At 39.8% G+C, this 22573-nt stretch overlaps 1 protein-coding gene across 1 annotated transcript in view; it reads left to right on the top strand.

Annotated features, from left to right (window-relative positions):
• The first annotated feature begins 13734 nt into the window (after positions 1-13734).
• The window catches only part of tnfsf10l (TNF superfamily member 10, like), a 76687-nt gene continuing 67848 nt past the window's right edge, over positions 13735-22573 (top strand). Inside the window, exon 1 of the mRNA XM_085395811.1 lies at positions 13735-14434. Within this exon, the coding sequence (XP_085251937.1) occupies positions 14192-14434 (243 nt within the window). The 5' untranslated portion in view covers positions 13735-14191. The remainder of the gene's footprint in view (positions 14435-22573) is intronic.

The following is a 22573-nucleotide window of genomic DNA, read 5'->3' as shown; positions in this document are numbered from 1 at the left end:
GATGGGCACCTAAAGTCTCAAAAGTTTAAAGCTTTACTTCTGTTTTTGGCAAAAAAGATCCAAAGTTTTGAGGCAAAGAACAACATCTGGTGGCGAAATGAAGGCAAAGCAACCTCCAGAGCACAACTGAACCACAAGCATACCTTATTGTTTCAATCTCAGATCATGAATAAAAGCTCTGAAAAGACTAATGAATGCATCACTATTATGCATTAAAAAAATAATTATCTGTTGTAACTTTCATTTCTGGTAAAATGTCAGTCTGTAAATGTACATTGTCGTGCATCTGGAGGAATCCGAGACCAACCACCGTAGGGTCTGACAATGGGTCCAAAAATTTGTCTTTAAACATGTCAGTCATCAAGGTACAAAAAAATCAAATCAAAAAATCAAAGTTGATTCTTTACTGTCCCAGAATCAACTATATGGGTCATCCAGATAACTGATGGCAGTCAAGGTGCAGTTGCCTAGAACTGTAGAATCTCATCTGTGAAATGCACAGGGTGCCAGTGTTGGACCTGCCAATTTTAGTATTCAATAGCAAATGTCAAATGGGCTCCGTGGTACCAAGCAGTGAGCAGCAGAGGATGACAGGCCCTCAGACACCCTCGTGTTCCTGTTTTGGTCAGAGACATTCTCACCATTGGCCTACTGGAGGTCATTTTGTAGGGCTCTGGCAGTGCTCATCCTGTTCCTCCTTGCACAAAGGAGTAGATACTTGTCCTGCTAATGGGTTAAGGGGCTTCTACAGGCCTGTCCAACACTCATAGAGTAAATGCCTGTCTCCTGGAATCTCCTCTCAGATATGATGCTATACTCTGATTTGAACTTTTTTGAGCAGTGTATTTTTATCTTCCAAAGAAAATGTTTTTGGTATGAGTTACAGATTTTTGTCAGGGCAAGCAAAACAGCAGTGCTTACTAGAGCAGGGCGATATGACCAAAAATATTTATCACGATACACATTTGAAAATTTGCAATAACGATATAACTGACGATATAAATGACACTAGACAAAATACTCCTCAACTTTATTAGTGCAAAAAAAAACAAAACAAACAACCATCAATGTATTTTCACTTAAACAAGCAGCTTTTTTATGTGCATTAAAGTTATATAAAAACGTAACAGTGCAAATTCCTTGCTGACAGTTTAACCAAAAGGCATTTCCAGTGGAAATTGGCCGACATATCCTCAGCATAACCATGTATAATATCTACAAAACTTAAAAAGAGGTTATACATACACAATACGGTAATATTATGTTGAAGCACAGTACGTATCACTCCGCGAGGCGCCTGCCTACGATAGCCGTAATGCTCCGACAATCCATCAAGCGGTGCGGCTTCGTAGCTTAGCAAAGTTGTACTAAAACATTTGACAGATTTTTGAGCACCATGTACCACATAAAATCATTTCGAGGTCAGTAAACACAACCAGAATTCATACATAAGGCGCACGGGATTATAAGGGGCACTGTCGATTTTCAGAAAAATAAAATGATTGATTTTAAGTGTGCCGCATTTTCCAAACAACACGGTAATAACGACGGCCCGCTAGCATGCTCTACCAAAAATAGTGCTCTGTTGTGTATCTGACGGACGAAAGCTAGACCAGTTCCACACCAGTGAAGTTGCAGCATTTTTACAAACCAATTCTGGTTCATCTGTTTCATTCAACGATCCGCTTTCGCTCTTCTCATTCTGCGTCGCCGCCATGTGCGTATGTAAACAAAGGCACTGCGCATGCGCGTTTTACCCATATTCTATCGCGATATTTCCTTTTCTTATCGTTGCCCAACATTACACCAGTATTACCGTGAACGGTATGATACAGCCCAGCCCTAGTGCTTACCCGTTTAAAAATAGACATAGATTAAAACCTACCAAAGCTCTTTCCCTGCATGTCAAACAGCACTCTCTTATAAACCTGTTTGTATGCATTTAAACTCAGAGGTGTGGACTCGAGTCACATGACTTGGACTCGAGTCAGACTCGAGTCATTCATTTTATGACTTTAAACTTGACTTGAAAAAATGTTCTAAGACTTGTGACTTGATTTGGACTTTTACACTAATGACCTGGGACTTGAATTGGACTTGAACCGGTTTACTTGAAAAGACTTGATATTTTACCCCAAATATAAAATTTAACATGCATATTGTATAGAAAGTGTGCATCATGTATTCAAACCACACGCCGTACGTATGTGTGTGTGAACTGTAGCACAGCCAATCAAATTAACCAGATTTTTTTTTAAAAGAAAAAAAAAAACGCTTAAAAATTTTATTTTTTTCAGGTACATAAACTATGAAGTAGTCAACAAAAAACCGAAATGCAATATGCAAAACATGCAAGAAGAGAATCACAGACAGATATGGAACAACTTCCAACTTTCTCCGACAGTTGAAGTTACATAAAGAACAGGAGGTGGTGCTTCTCTTTTGCTACAATGAGATAGCTGACTTCATCTAACTAGCAAATGTTGTCCAGGCTCCGTTGGTGATACAGTTTTTTTTAATGTGTATGATATTTTTGTCATGCTATTTTAAAGCCGGTCCTACAAGCGCATCCAAGAATAACATGCAGCTTATCTCAGAACTGTCGGTGAAAATTATTCTTGGAGCTAAGTTAAATTGAGCTGCATTTTATAGAGGTGCAACTTCACAATTTGTGTATATTTTCTAAGTTCACTATTTTGTCATGTGTTGAGAAAAACACAGATTTTAAAATTACATGGTCTAATATTTACATTTAGCATATAACTGCAACATTCTTTTTTCATTTTTTTTTAAAGACTCGAAAGGACTTGAAATTCAAAGTTTCAGACTTGTGACTTTACTTGGACTTTTACACCAGTGACTTGAGACTCGACTCTGACTTGCCTGACATTACTTGAGACTTGACTTGTGACTTGAGGATAAAGACTTGAGACTTACTTGAGACTTGAGGATAAAGACTTGAGACTTACCTGAGACTTGAGGATAAAGACTTGAGACTTACCTGAGACTTGAGGATAAAGACTTGAGACTTACCTGAGACTTGTGGATAAAGACTTGAGACTTACCTGAGACTTGAGGATAAAGACTTGAGACTTACCTGAGACTTGAGGATAAAGACTTGAGACTTACTTGAGACTTGAGGATAAAGACTTGAGACTTACCTGAGACTTGAGGATAAAGACTTGAGACTTACCTGAGACTTGTGGATAAAGACTTGAGACTTACCTGAGACTTGTGGATAAAGACTTGAGACTTACTTGAGACTTGAGGATAAAGACTTGAGACTTACCTGAGACTTGTGGATAAAGACTTGAGACTTACCTGAGACTTGTGGATAAAGACTTGAGACTTACCTGAGACTTGAAGATAAAGACTTGAGACTTACTTGAGACTTGAGGATAAAGACTTGAGACTTACTTGAGACTTGAGGATAAAGACTTGAGACTTACTTGAGACTTGCAAAACAATGACTTGGTCCCACCTCTGTTTAAACTACTGCAATATTGTGGCCACAGCTGGCTACAGTTTCTGGAAGCAGGTTTTTCCTCTGCTTAATTACAAGCTTTTGAAATCTGTAGCATCCATCAGTGTCATGGGTATGTCCGTGTTTTGTTATGAAGGTTGGAACTGGGCAAGCTGAGGTAACCTTTCCTGGTTTGCAATGTGAGGGTTCTGTCTGCCCAGGCCAATGAAAATTGTGAAGAATTTTATTGCTGTGTCCCCACTCCACAGAGATCTAAAGTCCTCCTGAGATGACTAAGGTAGATTAAACCTTTTAGCATATTTTGTTGCCTTAATGTCAATTTTAAATGCCTGACACAGCTACTACTAAAGTCTCTTGGCCTTGTTGCCTTGGTGATATAGCATTCAAGCACATCAACAATAAACTCCTCTCACCTCTACACAGCTGGCTAATCTTTCTGTGATGTTGAACAGTTACAGAAATGGACATTATCGGGCTCCTTTAATCAGACACTAGGGATGTATTCGGTCATCGAAACAAAAATTTTGGCCTTTAAAAAACGGAAACTGAAGATTTTGGACCTAAAAGGTGCAAAGCATACTTGCTGACTTAAGGTAGAAACACATTCAAAGAGACCACAATACACACACGCTGGCTTGGCTGCAGCAGTATGTGATAGTCCCTCAGCTCTGATACATAATATGTCATGGAATGCTTACTCTGAACTTTTAACTCCCACTGCTGATCACCATTGTGTTTTCCTACCACGGGACGCTAACTGACTGACACACTCACAAATATACACACTGACACACAGGCGCATAGATAAGCTGCAGGGCTGGGTGGACAGCTGTGGTGTCAGAGGAAACACACACATCTGGAGAAATGCTTGTTGTGTTGTCAGGTGGTTGGCTGCCAGAAAGACAAAGGGGGTGGAGAGGGGAGAGATGGAAAAGGGAAGAAGTGTAATGATACACATAGGAGGCATAGCAGGGGGGTTCTGTATACCCTAGTAGTAAATAAATTGCTGCAGCTGTCTCAGTCTATGGAAGGTAAAGCCATTGCTCATATGAACCCTGAATTAAATTTAAAAATAAATAAATAAAGAGAGCACCAAGATAAGCATTTTAGGGAAAACTAGGAAAAACTTGGGGTTTTACACTGTTATCACATTTCTTATGAAAGAAAATCACCAATGAGTTCGTAAGATTTAACACCAAATACTCAATGTATTCATAAATCAAGATAGATTTCTCAAAATCAAGCCACACAACAGAGAAGTTTCAAATAATGAGGTCTGTATATGTGCAAGTAATAATTCAGCTGCTTGTTTCAGATAGTTTGTGATCATTAAGGCCAAGTATAATTAGATAACATTTATTTGCAACTGTCACGAATTAAATTTAAAGCAATAAATGAGCATTTGATGCCTTCAGTACACACACATTGCTTTCTATGTGATAAATGTGATTTAATAAGCAGAACACCTTAAAATTCTTGGTCTCAGAGGTTTCTCAGTATTGCACGTAGAAAAGGAAAACTGCTGATCTGTGTGCTGATCTGACCATCCTCCATAAAGCTTTGTGGTCCAGAGCATTACAAGTGCCGTACCAGGTCGTGATATAACCAGACAGAAATCTCTTGATGGTGCATCAATAGAAGTTGGTGAGTATTCTAGAGTCCATGCCAAACCTCTTCAGCCATCGCAGGAAGCAGAGCTGTTTCGCTGCTTTTGTGATCAAATCCATGTAATGTGACCAGCTCAGGTCCTCACTGATGTTGACGCCAGAAACCTGAAGCATCTGATTCTCTCCAACCCTGTCCTGTCGATGTGAATGAGGGTGTGCTCTCCACCCCGCAGTTTGCTGTAATCTGCAATGAGCTCTTTGGCCTCGCTGATGTTGAGCAGCAGGTTGTTGTCCCAACACCATGATGTCAGGGCTCTCATCTCTGCTCTGTAACCAGACTTGTCTCCATCTGAAATGCAACCAATAATCGTGGTGTCATCTGCAAATTCGATGCAGTTTGGACTCTAGTGTCGAAAGGGCGTAGCCATGTTTTTTTCTCCAATTTTAAAATTAAGAAAAGGAAAACAAAATTGCAATAATTAAAATCTTTTATATCTTTAATAATCAGATTTTTAGATTTATGGAGTACTTGAGTGTATATTTCAATGGCAGACACTTTCATGAAAATCTCTTAGAGGATTTTAAGTGTTTCTTGCATCACCAAAGTGTTGCCAGCTGCGTTTCTCCCTTTGCTCCTTAAAGTACCTGACTACTCAAAGACCTTTTTCACCAGTCCTCCACTTGATCTTCTTTGATTTCATTTCAGCCCAATGCCAGGACCGCACAGCGTTGCCATGTGGATGGTACTTTTTGTTTTAAATAAGAACACCATGTCTTCTGATTTAATCCTGATCAAAAACACTGTATGAAAATCGTAACATTTGTTTTCAGTATCTTTCCAGTTAGTTATTCTATCATTTCACATAATGTCAGTTTAGATTAAATGGATTTGTTTTTTAAAAAAAAGACCCTTAAAGCTCTTTGTCGAGACCTACATTGATCTGATTGTGCAGCAGCAGGAGAACTTTATACACTGACTTGCTGTACTACTGGTTTCACTGCTTTGACTCACTGAGAAAGTGGTGTCTTTTATTCAACTTCAATTAAGTTGTTTGTTAAAGTCTTAAACCACCAAATTGTGTGCTGAATTGAATTTCTTAAAACAGCCAATAAAACTGAAAAACTAAAATCTCAAAATACAATTGAAGCAGGTATGAAGACAATTTTTCTTCACTGCCAAAATAGCCTGCAAAAACCTGCGCAGTGTACAGATTGTTCTATTTTACGAGGGTAAAACTGGCTCAGCATTCATAAATCAGAGTGAAGTGTAAGTTGGACACATGCTGTGCAACAATACTCGTATCGATATTGAACCGTTCGATACAGTGCTTTCGGTTTGGTGCGCATATGTATCGAGCAATACAACGTTTTTAATTTAGTTTATCAACTTTCCTTCTGACGATGCTGTCTGTGTTGAGCGCTCAGTGGATCTGCGCTCGACAGTGCAGCCTAGGAAGAGTAGTCGAACGCAGATTCACTGAGCGCAGGGCAAGCTAGCCAGACAGAAGTTAAGCTCTCCTTGCAACATGGCAAATTGAACCTCCCCCACCCTCATTCAGATCTGGCGTTTGGAACTATTTTGGTTTTCATGTGACGTATGACCCTGAAGGTAAGAGCGTCATGGACTAAAGTAAAACAGTATGTTGGATGTGCCATGCAATGCTCAATTACATTAGTGGGAACTAGTGTGTTAGCGCAGTTAGCTCGTTAACGTGTTGGCCGTCCAGCCCCACGCACGGGGCGATCCGCGGTAGCTCGTTAACGGAGATTTGCCGTGTTGTGGCGTTAACGTCATTTCAACGAGATTTATGCTGACAGCACTAGTGGGAACACAACGAATATGACTGCACATTTACGCCGACATCATCCTAGTGCAAAGACAAGTGGAAGCAGACAAAAACAACAAGCAAGCATGCTACAAACTTTACCCGAGTCATTTAGAAAGCCGTTAGCTCATGATTCTCCTTATGGGGACCTGATATGTTTAATATGCTGCTGAGAGTATAGCCCAGAAGAAGCGTATAGTATAGCTTTTATTTTGGAAAGAGACATTTCTCTGTAATAAACTGTCTTTTCCAAAGATGAGTGATTTCTCGATCAGATAGATTTATTTTTTTTATTACTTTGTTGTTTCAGCAACATTAAATTTAAAAACTGTAATTTTGAGTTAATATATATATTTATAATTTTAATAAATGACAAATTAAAAAGGCATGAACATTTTTTTTTGTATCGAAAAAATATCGAACCGTGACACCAAAGTATCGAACCGAACTGAACCAAACCGTGAATTTTGTGTATCGTTGTACCCCTGCTGAATAGGGCTGATAAGTTAAACAGCTTTTCATCAGAAAAATGTACTGCCATATTTGAAAAAACAACAGACAATTTAGCATGGTATCCACTGATGCTTAAATACTTTTCTTTTTCCTTTCCTCTGACCATCTGGTTGTGAAAATACTCCAACTGTTTGGAAAGTTGGCACTTTGTTCCTCTTTTTTCCAAATTGAATAAACATATATCAATTTTCTTGCTGACTTGTCCAACAGCGGGCTGGAGTCCATCCCAGCTTCCATAGGGCAAGAGGTCCTGAACAGGTCATGAGTCAGTCATGTGGCTACTACAGACAATCAGACATTTGCATCTATTTTGAATCACTGGTTAATCTAACATGCGAGTGTTTGAACTGCATAAACCCATGAAGGCACAGGGATAGCATGCAAACTTCACACATAAAGCGCCCAACTTACTTGTTGCGCAATGACAGTAGTAATCAATTTAATTCAACCCAATTTTATTTTATTAATATAGTGCCAAAACACAACAACAGTTGCCTCAAGGCATTTGATATTGTAAGGTAAAGACCCTACAATAATACAAAGAAAAACAGAAAACCCCAATAATCATATGAGGAAGCACTTTGGCGACAGTGTGAAGTCAAAACTCCCTTTTAACAGGACAAAACCTCCAGCAGGCTCAGGGAGGTGCAGCAGTCTGGACTCACCTTGATTCCTCACAAACTGTTTGTATGAGGTTACTGCTGAGTGTAATCTAACCTGCTTACATGAATGACAATTGTGAACAAATCAGAGCTAAGGAGTTTTCTAAATATGTAACATTAAATAATGGTCAAATTTAAAATTTCACCTGAAGGAGCAGACATTGTCAAAGTTTGGATCAAGCTGTAGACTTTTGTGATCACTTAGAAAGAATAACCTGAAACTAAAGAGAAATGCTGTCTTGTTCTCTGAATATACATCATAGAATCACATGAACTGTGGAAGAATACATACAGCAGCCCATTCTTTCCTTGTCATGCTTGCAGGCTGCATTAAATGCTCCCAAGGGTCACTATTAAAAAATAAATGCAAAAGTGAGTTGAGACAAGGAGGTCCAGATCGCCTTTCTCTGGAAACAGTTAAGTCCACCTTAATGCATCATGACGTTATGTCAGAGTTGTTACCAAATTAAATGAAGATATTTTTAGAAGGTAAAAAGATTAGATATTGTTTTGTAACTGTGACAAAGTCCCAGTATTAGTTTTTTTAATGGTAGTATTGCATAAGTTTAAACATTAAGCAGATATTAGAGAACAATAAGGGACATTACCACTTTATTGCCCTAACTGACAGTTATGGACAGTTTTTCTTGGCTTTTCTGGCAAAGTTTAACTTGGATTTTAAGTGATTTGAAAATATCCATTCTACACTGATTGTACTGCATGCCAGCCACATTGTTTCCAGGCTGAATCACTTGCACATCTCAACACTTACAACTTGTCCGAGACTTGCATGTGTATCAGTGCAGGTGCTGTGTATTACATGTGGGGTCAAACCCATGACCTTGCAGTGCTGAAACATCATCCAGTCAAAGACACCTCCCACAGTGGTGGCAGAATCAGCCCACCAGGGGTTAACTTTTAAACCCAAAACAGTGTCCCCTCCATCATAACAACCATTTTTGTGGACATGGAAAGAATCTGGCTCTTCTTTCACCATCTGTGTTTTTATTTCTTTCATTCCAAATTTGATTAGGTCTCACCTGCAGAGTACATCACAGTCTTCTTGGACACTGAGATTTTAAAGTCCCAGCAAGATGTCCCAGTTGGAATGAATAGCTTTTACATCTGGTTCTAAAACCTCTGGCACTTCTGTATCACACCACAACAACTTCCAATCTTCAAAAGGCTTTTCCCAGAAAAAGTGGCATTGAGAGCAGTAAACGCTCTCAGATTGTACTGCTACAGAGTTTCACGCATAAAAGTATCACCTATTCTTCAATGCAACAAAACTGAAAGAAAAACGAAACACGCGGGGAAGTGCCTCCGACTCTGGTTTCTCTGGTTTAAACATCCTCGGAGGCCAGTCCTGAAAATGTTTCAGTTTTTCTTCAGACTAAAGTTTTAAAAACAGAAGTGTTGCTCTCCAACTGGCAGCAATCCAAGGTTGCCTCCTTTGTCAACTCATTGCCTCCCATCATTGATAAACAGCTCTGATGCTGAACAGACACACGCAGCTGTTTGTGGCAGTGTGCAAAGGGCGTTGTTTAGAGCTGAACTGCAAACACTGTTTCTGACTGTCCACTAAAGCTTTAGATATGCACTAAATCATGATTTTATTTCCAAAGACAATAAGACAACCAAGACATTGGTGATTTAAAGCAGGATGGAGTCTTTATGCAACATTTTGACCCTAATAAAATCATCCCCAAAGGTCACATCTCTGAAAAGACCCAAACGCTGCTTTGTGATGTTTTTGGAAACTGATGTTAAAATATATAATTGTGGCTGCACAGATAAACTGGGGGGCGTTGGGTAAATATTTGCTCTCAGACAGGGTAAAGATTTAGAACAGACTACAGACATGCACACAAATGTGGCTCAGACAGCCGCTCAGAGAATACAAAGATTACAAGACAGAAAAGGAAAAACATTATTTCATCAATCTGTTTCAGCATATTTATTAGTGAAGACTAAGTAATGGGCAAAAATTCAGGTTTGAGAAGTTGGAACCACAAGATTCAGTTGTGTGTGTGTGATTATTGAAAGGTTTTTGTAAACAGCAATCTGATTGGTCTTTCCAGATCTCAACAAGCAGAGAACCTTCATGAGATCATTAGAAAGACTGCGTATTTAAGGCAACAAGATCCTGTGTTGAATGTCACTGCATTTTTGTGCTACTCTGCATTTAAATACTAGTATATATTAATGTCTGGCTCTCTTCCACAGCATCTTTGTCAAGTCTTCCTCACACACAACCAGTTGAGACGGATGGATGCCCCTCCCAATCCTAGTTCTTCTGGAGGTTTCTTCCTGTTAAAAGGGAGCTTTTCCTTCCCACTGTTGCCAATACCTTGCTCATAGTGTCACGGACTGCGATGGCAGACCGTGGGGATGTGGGGAAGTAGGACCCAAACAGACTTTGTGTGATGAAAGCTGTGAGTTTATTTACAGTGAAGTAAATTATATACAACAACAATAAATCCCCGTGCTTCCCCGACTCTCGTGCCGTGTCTTCTCCCTAGTGACCGTTCACCCCGTGCTCGCTACCCTCTCATTTTCGCAGTCCTCCTGAGATAAATCACAGAAGCAGACGTACGAACACTCTCACAGCGACAAGCTTACACTCAGACTGACTTGCCGGGAAACTGACGGGAACTCTCACGCAACGATCCAGCGTCCAGGGGAGCTGAGCCACACTGCTAAGTAGCTCCCCCCGATGAGGCTGACCAGCTGAAAGTGTGTGTCATCATCCTTGGGTGTGGCCAGCCACCTGGAAGGGTACACTCGCCGGGCCTGATGGTGCTTGTAAACCGGCCTACCGGATACACCAGCACGCACACCTGCAGCAGGGACACGGGGACATCAGCACAATACGCACACGCCTGCCATCAAAAATATAAACAAGTCCAAAAAACACATGAGCTCTGGGTTCCCAGACTCAGGCCCATGACACATAGTGTTTTGATTGTTGGGGTTTTCTTTGTATTGTTTTGTATATTGTAAGGTAAAAACCCTACAATATAAGGTGCTTAAGGTGACTATTGTTGTGATTTTGTACTAAATAAATAAAACTGATTTGAACTGAATTAAATGTCTTGCACGAATGAAAGTGTGACCGTTTTTAATGACAGATGGATGCTGACACAGCAGGCTACAGCTGGTAGTTCTCTGCTAGGTTGTGACTCAGGATGTACAGCAGGTTATCTATTTATTGGAAGGTTAATAGTTTGATTTCCAGCTCATCTAGTCTGCATGCTGATTTTTCTGTTTTGTGCCCTGCTTTTAAGCTATGGAGTCTTGTTTATGTTCCTTATAGTTCAAGTTGTTTTTGAAATTTCAAGTTATTTCTCATATGTTTGAGTTAATAAATCAAAATGGATTGGTAAATATGTGGAGTACACATGCTTGTTTCCACAACAGCAAGAACATAAAATATATATAGATATAATCTTTATTTTTTTATTTTTGCAGTTATGGAAACAAGCTTCCACAGTAATCTTAACAAGTCTTTTGTTGTGATTTTTTTAATAGACTATGGCACTCAGACTCCTTTCACTGCCTTTTTATAGAATCTGGCTCACTCTATACTCACTCTATAGAAGTAATCCTACTTACTTTCAGAAGAGATGTTTGTTGCCTAAGTACCTCTTAAGCTTTTGACACGGTGTTGGCATTAACACAAAACAATCCAGCTGAAGCCAAAAGGCAGGTAGACTTTTGCAGGAGCTCCTATTGACAGCCTTCTTTTTAAAAAAATCTTTCGGAGATGAGTCACCAGTCCACCAGTGGTTTTTGTGGTTTGCTGCACACGGCAAAATAATGTGTTCTGATCATCAATCTCCCCGTTGCTGTCAAAATGTTTTTTTTAATCACAGGATCTTCATAACAAAAGACCAGGGCACACCTTTCCTCACAGCACACCATTTGTGATCCACTTTTGATGAGTTGAAATGTGTTGTTTTAGTTGTACTTTACACACAGTCAAAGCACACACAGGTAAAAATGCACAGGCCAAAAAGTGTGTTTTATGTTACTTTGAAATTATATTAAAAATAAAATTTTTGATATAATTTTAAGCTATTTAAAGACATGAATCGCATCACACCAAAAGTCAATTAAAAACAGCATTACTCAAACTCACTCTTCCACCAGTAGACAGGATATTTAAAATGCATAGTGGAGGAACAATAACCAAACCCAGTGCAACACACTTCAATCTGTGACAGGTGGTTTAAATCAACTTTGCAAATTCACATCTGAACTTTAAGCAGCTTCGCCTACCGCCTCCTCCTCATCAAACCAGGAACAACCAAACCAGCAGGCAGCTAACGCAGAGAAATAATAAGAAACGCAACTTAAACTACATAACAAGATAATGTCAACTAACATTTACAATACAGTGGAATATAATAAAATAAAGAATTATTATTAATGTCTGATTTATTTATTGATTGTAGGATGACAATGCTAATAATAATAATTATTGTTGTTGTTATTATTACCTCATGTGTTATTATGTTGTCATGTTGCTTCAGTTGTGTGGATGTGGATTCAGCTGTAGCCAACACCATTAAACAGCTGTCTGTGTCTGTGTGCAGTGCACGCCATACAGTTTGAGTGCAGGTTACTAACCCAGCTGACCCGTTTGTTGATATGTCCAAAAACTTTTTATTTATTTATTTATGGCCTTCAGCATTGTATTGGCAGGTGTCCTGGTCCTCTAGATCAGCGGTCTCCAACCTTTTTTGCGCCACGGACCGGTTTATGCCCGACAATATTTTCACGGACCGACCTTTAAGGTGTCGCGGATAAATACAACAAAATGAAACTAGTACCGGTACCGAAAAAGAAGATTTATTCATAACACACGTGAAAAGACCCAGGAAAACCGAGTTAACGATAAAAACGATAACAAAAATAACACTGAAAACCCTGAAAACCATACATTTCACACCTGAGCCTCAACTCTCGCGGCCCGGTACCAAACGACTCACGGACCGGTACCGGTCCGAGGCCCGGGGGTTGGGGACCGCTGCTCTAGGTGAAACAGGAAGCTACTTACATGTACCAGCCACAGGTTGGGTTATCTATCATCTGTCACCTTGTATAGCATACTGAAGGACATCAGTGTAAACATCTTGTATTCTTCTGTTACATCATTAGACACAGTATTCAATTCACATTTTATTTATACAGCCCCAAAATCACAACAACATAAAGGCCCTACAATAATGTAAAGAAAACAGAGAAAACCCCTACGATCATTTGCCCACCTATGAGCAAAGCTTTGGCAATGGTGGATTGGAAAAACTCACTTTTAACAGGAAGAAACCTCCAGCAGTACCACACTCAGGAAGGAGCGTCCATCTACCACGACTGGTTAGGATTAAGGGAGGAAGACAAAAACATGCTGTGGAAGAGAGCCAGAGATTAATAATAACTAATGATTAAATGCAGAGGTGTATAAACACATAGTGAGTGAAAAAAGGTGACTGAAGAAGAATGCATCATGGGAGTCCCCCAGGAGCCTAGACCTGCACACATAGGGATACCACAGATCATTAAAAATGATGTGGGCGTGTGTGAATGTTAAAAGGTAGATTTTTTTAAAAATCAGTAAGAAACAGTAAATTTAAGGAAATAATGAACCCTTGAAGTTGAAGTTAGTCTCTCTGTTTTAGTTTGTGTTTTTGAAACATTTGGCAGCAGAGTCCGCGCTGAAACTGAAAGAACAGTGCATGGGAGAGAGAGCAAGAGAGAGAGCGAATTCCTCCACAGCTCCAGGGTGATGAAGAGGTTAAACCAGCCCCTCTCCGCTGTGCTCTCTGCCTCCTTTTGCGGCTCCAGTCCCGCTTTAAACGGCAGCTGAGCGCTGAGCGGACATGGACACATCCGAACTTTAACTTTCAGGTCTTTCTCCTCTCTTGCCCGCGCTCCTCTCCTCTCTTGTCCTCCCTTTCCGTCTCCCGCTGGGCTGAGCTCCGAGTGAGAAGCTGCGCTGGCAGCTGCCGTCTCATGGAAATCTAATTTTGCTCTAATTTTCGGTCAGTCGCTCAGGTCTGTGGAGGCTATTGTCGTTTCGCTGCTCCCTTGGTTTTAATGGTTCACTCATGCGTCGGGAATGCCATGGCCACTCCGAGCGCACAGCAACAGGATTATTTCAGATCGGTGAGCAGCGAATCAACCACCTACATGATGGTCCCGGCAGGCGGGCCGACCGCGGCAGCGCGCCGGGAAACGCCGTCCAAGATGTGGGTGGCTATGGTGGTGATAGTGGTGGTAGTGTTGCAGATTGCTTCGACCACGGGACTCTTTGTCTACCTGAATATGTCGATATCACAGGTGAGAGCTGGTTTCCACTCACTTTAACCTTTTCCCCCTCTTTTGTTTGTTTGTATTTGGAGCCACATGTGGTTCCTGTGTTGGCCCGATTTACCAGAAAGCCTCTCGTGAGAGGTCCTCGCTGGGCTCGGAACTTCCAAGAAACAGATCCAATGTGCGTTCAAATTCACAGCTCAGCGTCACATGCACACAATATTGTTGCAAGGCTGAAAGAAAACATACACAAACACACACACACCAAAATCTGTGCACAGTATTTGGAGTATTGCAAAATAAATAAGTAAATAATAATAACAGTCACAAAAAGTCGAGGGAAACAAGGCATTTGACAGCAGAGCTGCTGCAGGTGATTAAGAAATGTTATAGGAGCATTGCTGCTGGTTTATTTATTTATTTATGTATTTGTTTATTATAGAGTTAAGCGGGTTTACACATTTTTTCTTCATTTATTTCTGGAATGAGGTTTATGAGTAAAGTTCGCCCCGGGAGTTTGACTTGCCGGGCGCTCGGAAGGCAGATTTGCCTGATCGGACTTGTTAAACAACGGAACGCGGAATTTACAAGCAGTCAAGGTAGACGGAAATACACGAGCTTACCCGCGTGTGTAAAAAAAACCCAACAAAAACAAAACACACACACACATTGGAGGCATTTGGTTAGGGCGGCAAGTGGAGAGAAGCTGTAGGGCAAGAATGTGTGCAGAAATATGGACGTCGCTGGTGCATGTGTGGATGTGGGCTCCTCTTCCACTGGGTTCGGTTTTATTTACGCGTCTAGTAATCAATAAAACGCTACTGCAGCGACTTGTTCTGTTGCACATGTGCTCCTTAGAGGAACACAAGTGGCGTCAGTGAGCTGCTGCTCATTTAGTCCCAGCAGGGGAAAGTACACGATGACAATCAGAGTCATTGCTGATGGTGCTTGAGTGTAGGAGGGGGCATAAAATACGGGAGAGATAGGCTTATCAGTCAGAACTGCTAGTTACACCGCAGAAGTTTATTTTTGGCATTAAGGAAATGTGTTGAGAAGCGTTGCCTGTGATTTCTGATACACTGCAGTGGGAGGTGCACATATATTGGTCTGCAGGGATGAAGGAAACTGATGTATGATCCTGATGGTGCATGAAATCTGCTACAGTGGTGCGCTGTGTCTATCTCTATATGAGATCAACAGCTGTAAGCGTGTGACGCATAGAAGACGAAAAATGACATTTTGCATTGGATACGCTTCATGGCCACTTTTTTCAATCATGATATTGCAGGTTTGCATTCAAAGTGACAAAGAGAGTCAGAGAAGTTTGGCAGGACTGAAATGGTCCTATCTGTGGTTCAAAGATGACATCATGTGAAAACATAAAACCATTATAAAACCATGTATTTTATTGTTTGTCCCCATCAAGTCAGAGAGTCCAGCTTTTATTTCATTTTAGTGAAAAGTTTAATACCAGTCGCGAATAAAAGTGGATGTAGAGACGTTAAAAAGACAAGGATACCCCGTAGTGATGGGGCAAGGTACTCACTTGAAACACATGACATTGTCTTAAGATTAGCAACGGGACCTATACACTATTAGATAGGTGGTTTTAATGCTGTGACCTGATCTGTGCTTATCCAACTTAGACTCACTTGGCATAAAAGTAACAATCCTGTATCAGAAATTGAGCAATTTACCATAATCAGGATTTATTGACTTTTAATGTCAATATAGAGATTCTTGTTATGGGTTTAAAAGGTTATTTTATAAGCAGTTCACTTGATTTTAGTCTTTCTGGAGTTTTTTCTTTTAAACTTTTTTTGTTTGACATGTCAGAGGTAGCAGGAAATCGCACAAGGAATAGTTTAGAGATGATACTGGACAGAGACTAAATGAATTGCATGTGGGGAATCCCCCGGTTCTCATGCGAAGGCCAGCTATTCTGGAAACAGGCCCTTCTTTGAATTGCAACAGAGTTACACCCCATGCCTGTGCTGGTTGTTTTAAGACAAAAGATGTTTGCAACAATAACCATCGTACAAAGAGGAATTCTCCGGCACTGCCTCACATCTGTGGCATTCACATACAAGCAAACAGACACATGTAAACACCGAAGCTTCTGAACTCATGGGTGTGTCGCGCGCCCGCGCTTCGTTTTGTGTCCTTTGCTGCTGGATCAAGCACGCTTAGCAAAACAGTGAATCGCATCAGGCATAAATATACATGTTCTCTGAATGTTGGAAGTGTTACTTTGAAATAAGCAGCATTTCTTAGAAGGAGAAACTCTTTTAGCAGAGTCACATCCTAAAGAGTTAACATGTAAAGACATAAACACTAAATTAAAGCCTGTTCAGTGATTGGTTAGAATGCCACAGTACTCGTCTGGGCCGATACATCATTCAAACCTCAATATTGGCCAGTATCGGTCTCGATGAGTAATATCAGTCAATCACCATTTACCAGTGACAGTGGACAATGACAGTGGCTTGCTAAATGTCCAGAGGTGGTGTGATAAAGAGCTTAAAGAACTTAAAACATTTTAGATATTTAGTTCTAATGAACATTTCTTTGATTACCAAATGCTGGGATTAAATAAATAAGACCAAATGTCTTTTATCAGAATTTTCTCAGTTTATGCGACTTTGGTTTTTAACAACCTATTAGTGTGTTAATCAAGAAAAAATTTGCATATTATTTGAGAAACTGGCTTTTAAGCCATTGTTTGTATTTGTCGGTGTTGTGGTTGGTTAGGTCCTGGTAAGAGTCCAGCAGACATAGCTGTATCTGCATTTATAACTGTTAATAAATGAATATTTAAAACGGTAATAAAGAAATAGAAGAGGCATCCCTTCAACCATAGTATGTCCACCAGAGGGCCCTTTGTAACTTCATTGTTTACAATATGTTTGAAATGTATGTATGAAATTTATGTAAATCTGTTTGTTTCATGTATCGGAAAGAAAAAAAAATTGCTAATATATCTGATTTTTAACTCACCAAATATCAGTATCACTTTTAGAATTCCTATATCGGTCAGGCTCTAGTCCGAGGGTTGACTCCACCAGCCCGCTGGGCCCTTCCTGTGTGGAATTGGACCTGTGTCTGGAGTCCAAAGGACATGCTTGTTAGAGAGCCTGATAATGTGGAATTGCCCATAGGTGTGAATGTTTACCAGTTTCTCCATGATAGCCTTATGATAGACTGGCAGCCTGTCCACGGTGTACCACACCTCTCACCCTATGACAGCTGGGATAAACGCCAGCTCCTTATGACTGTGAGTGGGATAAATAGGAGAAAATAGATGGATTGATGGGTGGCTAACTGAGCTTCACCTGCTCTACAAATTACATTAACCTCCTAAGACCCGAACTCTTCCACAGCATGCATTTTTAATTTCTCTTTGATATTTGGGCATATTGGGGCCCGATGAATGTAAAAACAAAGAATTACCAGATTTTTTTTTACCCTATTTTTGTTTTTAGGAAAAATAAGAGCCACGTATTAGGATATTCATTTAAAATTTTGAAAGAACAGTAGCAGTATAATGTCCTCATAAGTGGATATCAGGCCCACTTATGAGCAAAATTTAGTATTTTGGTCTAAATAACCCAAAATGTGATGTCCACATATGTGGACGCCAGGTCCTAGGAGGTTACATACATTTTTTAACAGCAAAATCATCTGTGTTTCATCCAGTCAAGAGATAAAAGTTAGCGATCATGATGACGTATTGAAGACTTGGTTCTAAAGAATTTCACAAAAACTACTAGTGGGTTCTTCTTAAAATGAGGAAATTACTTTTTTGTACAACAAGTAATTTGTCATATATATTGGATATCTTTTAATGACTTTCTGAAGTTAAAATCTTCACTTCCGAGAAAGAGGTAGAGATTAGATTAAGCTATGCTTGCTACGATGCAGTGAATTACAAGTCTCATATTTTTGTAAGGAAACTTCTTTTATCACACACAAGCCTCCAGATCCGTATCCTGTAAGACTGTGGGTTCTCATGCCATTTCTGTAAATTTGTGTGAAATTTGGGGCTTTTTGGCGTTATCTGTGCTTTTGTGTTTGACTGACTGGCATTCCATTCCTTAAACTTCACTGGTCCACTTTATTATTGTTTGGGTTCACTGATAGAGTCTGACTCACCCTTACATGCAACAATAGAGCCGGTGTGTGTGTGTCTGTGAGTGTGTGTGTGTGGCCAGATTTACACAGATGTCGTTTTTACTTATTGTGGACGGTTGTTAGGGTGTGTGTGTGTGTGGCCTGTTCACCCCCAAAGATCAGCACTTTTTGTAATCTGTATTTGTGCGATTTAAGCGTGTCTTTTTATGTATGTGTTCTCATGATTTTATCTGTGTTATGAACAGATGGGTTCCAAGCTCAGGAAGAAAGAATCTTCAAAATACTGAAAAATCCACGGCCTACAGCGTACCCTTCACAGTTTTGGTTTCAGGTGTAGAATTACTTTACATTTTTGATTAGAGATTAGTGTTAGGTTACTTTATAGGTTAAAGGTCAAAGCAGAAGCCAAGCCAAGAAGCTGGCTTCTGAGCTGAGCTGTTTGACATCTTGAAGTCACAATGCAAACAAACACCCGCTCAGATGTTTTTGAGGGAACGGCTAAATTTAAAAGCAATCTCTTCATTTTTGTTCTTAGATCGACTTGTTTGAGATATTCAGCATGGGAAAACGTAATAAAACTGCAGGTGATGGACATATTTACAGGAAGTTAATCAGAAACCGTAGTGCTCCACACATTTATTAGACCACCACCCAGTGTAAGAGTGGTGCCCTAAATGAACACTGTTGCTAATTACTAAAAGTCTTTTTTTTTTTAATTCACCAGTATTCACAAACTTTGGAATCAAAATTCACATTTTTAATGCAAAAATATAAGTATTTTTGTTTTCCGCAAATGTTCAAATTTACTGTTTTAAAAAAACGCAAGAGAAAAAATAGTAGTAAGTTTCTATATTACTACTAAAATTATATATATATATATATATATATATATGAATAAATAATTTTAGCGGTTGAATCTTACACTTAATTGATTTCTGTGTGTCGGCTCAAAATTAGGTATAAAAAATAAAAATGTGAATTAAGTTTCTTATTTGTCTAATAAATCATTTTTAGTTTCAAACAGTGATTTGGGATTTCTGGTTTTTATTTCTGTTTATTTTTATAACATGAAAATTGAATGTTGGTGATGTGTTTGTTGGTATTTTACAAAGTAGTGACAGTGATACAAACCTATCTTAGTTTTTGATGCTATTTTTAAAATGCCTTAAACCTGCTTTCTTTTAGATAGCCAGTAGGGGGCAACTCCATAGAAATCAAATTCTGTAGAAATCCATGGGAAAATGACCCTACTTTTCACTTGATTTATCACCTGAGTAAACATTTTTCTAGCAAATTTATGATCTCAGCCATTAGGTCCATTAGGTTTATTAATGTTCATTTTGTAAGCCACTGCTGCGTTTGGAAAAAAAAATTGATCCCACAATTAAGACTTCAAAAGAGAACAAACCAATCAGTAATATCAAAGTAGCTGTTCCCATCTTTTAAATTGATTAAAAAATATACATTTCTCCCAGCCTGTCTCAGAGAAAAAATTCTCAATTTAACAGCCGTAAAATTTTCTTTATAACACGGTGAAAGTAGAAGGAGCAGACTGGACAAATCAACCAGTTTAACATTCACTCGCACCAAAATTAAACCGGGAATCTGGTAGCAAGAACTTAATGTCCCTTCAATTTTAGAGTTGATTTAATATGGGCTCCGCTGTGTTTGATTGCTGTCTACAGCTCACACTGTTGGACTGCTGGATATCTGACTTCTTGCAGATCTCTGCACAGGGGAAGGCCATTTAATTCACAAATAACATCCCATCAAAGATGCCTGTGGCTCTTCAAGTGCAACCGATCCACGGGGTTTGTTTGGCAACTTGTTTCAAAAAGCACTTCACTAGACAAGCAAAAGTCTCGTTACCTCCCTGTGTGGCCTCGGACGTTCTTGCCAAGGACTTTCTGACGCAAACTCGGATCACAGGATTGAATAAGATGAGCCAGTTGTTTCACTGGTACATAAATCAGCCGTATATTTACCCCAGCCTTTCACACTGGATTAGGTTTTATTGGTGAAGGCCAAGGTTAAAGTTACCATTAAAGAACCAGTGGTTGCCCTAACGAGAATGGAAATACATGCATGTGCAGAGGGGGTGCAGCACGTGTGCATAACAGGGGGTTAGGTGTCAATGTGTGGGCAATAGTGTGTGTGTGTGTGTGTGTGAGAGACTGACATTCAAGCTTTAACTTCTCTTTTGCACACACTCGCATGTTCATGATTGGCAAACAGTTTTGAGAAAAATCAAATCTGTCACTGCAAATATTTAGATTTAATTCAAAGCTACTAGTAACTAACCACCCTACACCAGGCTCCACTGCCAGAATACACAAATCTCCCTCTCTCTCTTTAACCTCCTGCCCCCTCCGTGTGCTATGCTTCAGGTCCACATCGGGGAATCGAGTTACAGTCAGTTTCAGGACTCAAGGGTGGGATGGATTTTTCAAGAGTGACACAAGCAGAGGTTTTCTTTTTGCCTTTTATGAGAATTGCAAGTTAAGTGATTCTTTGGCAGCTGGTGTGTGTGTGTGTGTGTGCGTGTGCGTGCATCTAAACAGGGCCTGGGCACAACTCCAAAGTTACGTAAGGTGTTTACAGTGGTGTAAAACATAAAACGAGAGAGAGAGAATGAGGAAAGAAGAGGCTTGCATGCACATGATTACTTCAAGAAGGTGGAAGACGAATATAGTTGGCGTTGCTTTTAACCTCATGTCTACGTGACTTAAATTAAAATGACAAGGTCCCAGTGACGTCTGTTAAATAACCTCTTGACAAATATGAATCAGACGTGTTGGCTGGAGCAAATAAACAGTTCTGGCTTTTTTCTGTCAAGAGTTGGTTGGGCTTAATAAGATACCATGATCATAAAATATTTTTGTCTTTTTTGATCCCATAAGAGAGAAGCTTTAAGAGAAAAAGGTGATGCCTCTGCTTTCTATATCACACACACACACACACACATACACACACACACACATTGGGAGACTTGTGGAGACATGTCCATGGAACACAGTGTGGCGTCAGTGCCTGGATGTGCACTCAATGTTTTCATGGCCAGGTCAGTTGGAGCAGGATGAAAAAGAAAGCAAGGATTGCAGGAAGATAGAGGGAGGCAAGAAGAGAAATTGGACCTGAGAGTTGACAGAGGAGGATTTGATTTGAATATTTAAAACCGTTAACCTGCCGTGAAGCAGTATATACACAGAAACAAGAACAATAGGCACACTTCCTTGACATCCACATTGTAAACACAAGTTAAGCTATGAATTTTACCAAAAAAACTCCAGGGTTATTTTTGCTGTTGCCCAGTGAGAATATTGCCATTTAAGGCATCTCATTTTTAATATTAAAGGTAGAGTGTTTGTCCAAGGAGACAGAAAGTATGAATGTGATACTGTCAAACTCTGGGTTTAAGCTTTGAAGATAAACACGGGGGCCAAAGTTTAGCATAGCATAATGTACATAATTCTTTTTTCCCTTTTTTTGGAATTTGAAATTCTTCAAATAGCAAGTTAGATTTTTAAATTCCTGTTATTGTGCCAAAAAGCATGTTTTTTTTTTCAACTTTGTGAGTGAGTTAAGCATCAGTCATGGGCCTAGAGGCCAGCTGGTGAGCCCCCTGGGAACCTCCAGCCAGTGGGGAAAAATCTGTGTTCCAACAGACTGCCATAGTCACACAGGTTGAGATGGAAGATGCCGACATGCCTACAAACACAGTATTAAAACCTGATACAGAACCGTAGAACGTTCACCTCCAAAGTCAAAGCTGCACCTTATGAAATGTGTTGGTTTCAACAGCGAGGCACAACTCTTACTTACTCTGCGTGGCACAGTTTTGCGTGGAGTAGTTGGTGAGTGTTTACAGAAAAGTCTGCAATGCCATGCAAACTACTGGCAACCTGCTAGTGACCAAAACAGTCATATTTAAGGTCTACCATTTTGTGCCAAATTTCACACTAGAAACTATCCAGCAATAATACATACAGAGAAAAACCCAACAATCGTATGATCCCTATGAGCAAGCACTTTGGT

This window comes from Rhamphochromis longiceps, linkage group LG3 (genome assembly GCF_057381845.1).
Source record: "Rhamphochromis longiceps isolate RC_006_pf linkage group LG3, R_longiceps_female_GT1.1, whole genome shotgun sequence".
In the NCBI taxonomy this organism is placed as follows: Eukaryota; Metazoa; Chordata; class Actinopteri; order Cichliformes; family Cichlidae; genus Rhamphochromis; species Rhamphochromis longiceps.
This window is presented reverse-complemented; position numbering and strand designations above follow the sequence as displayed.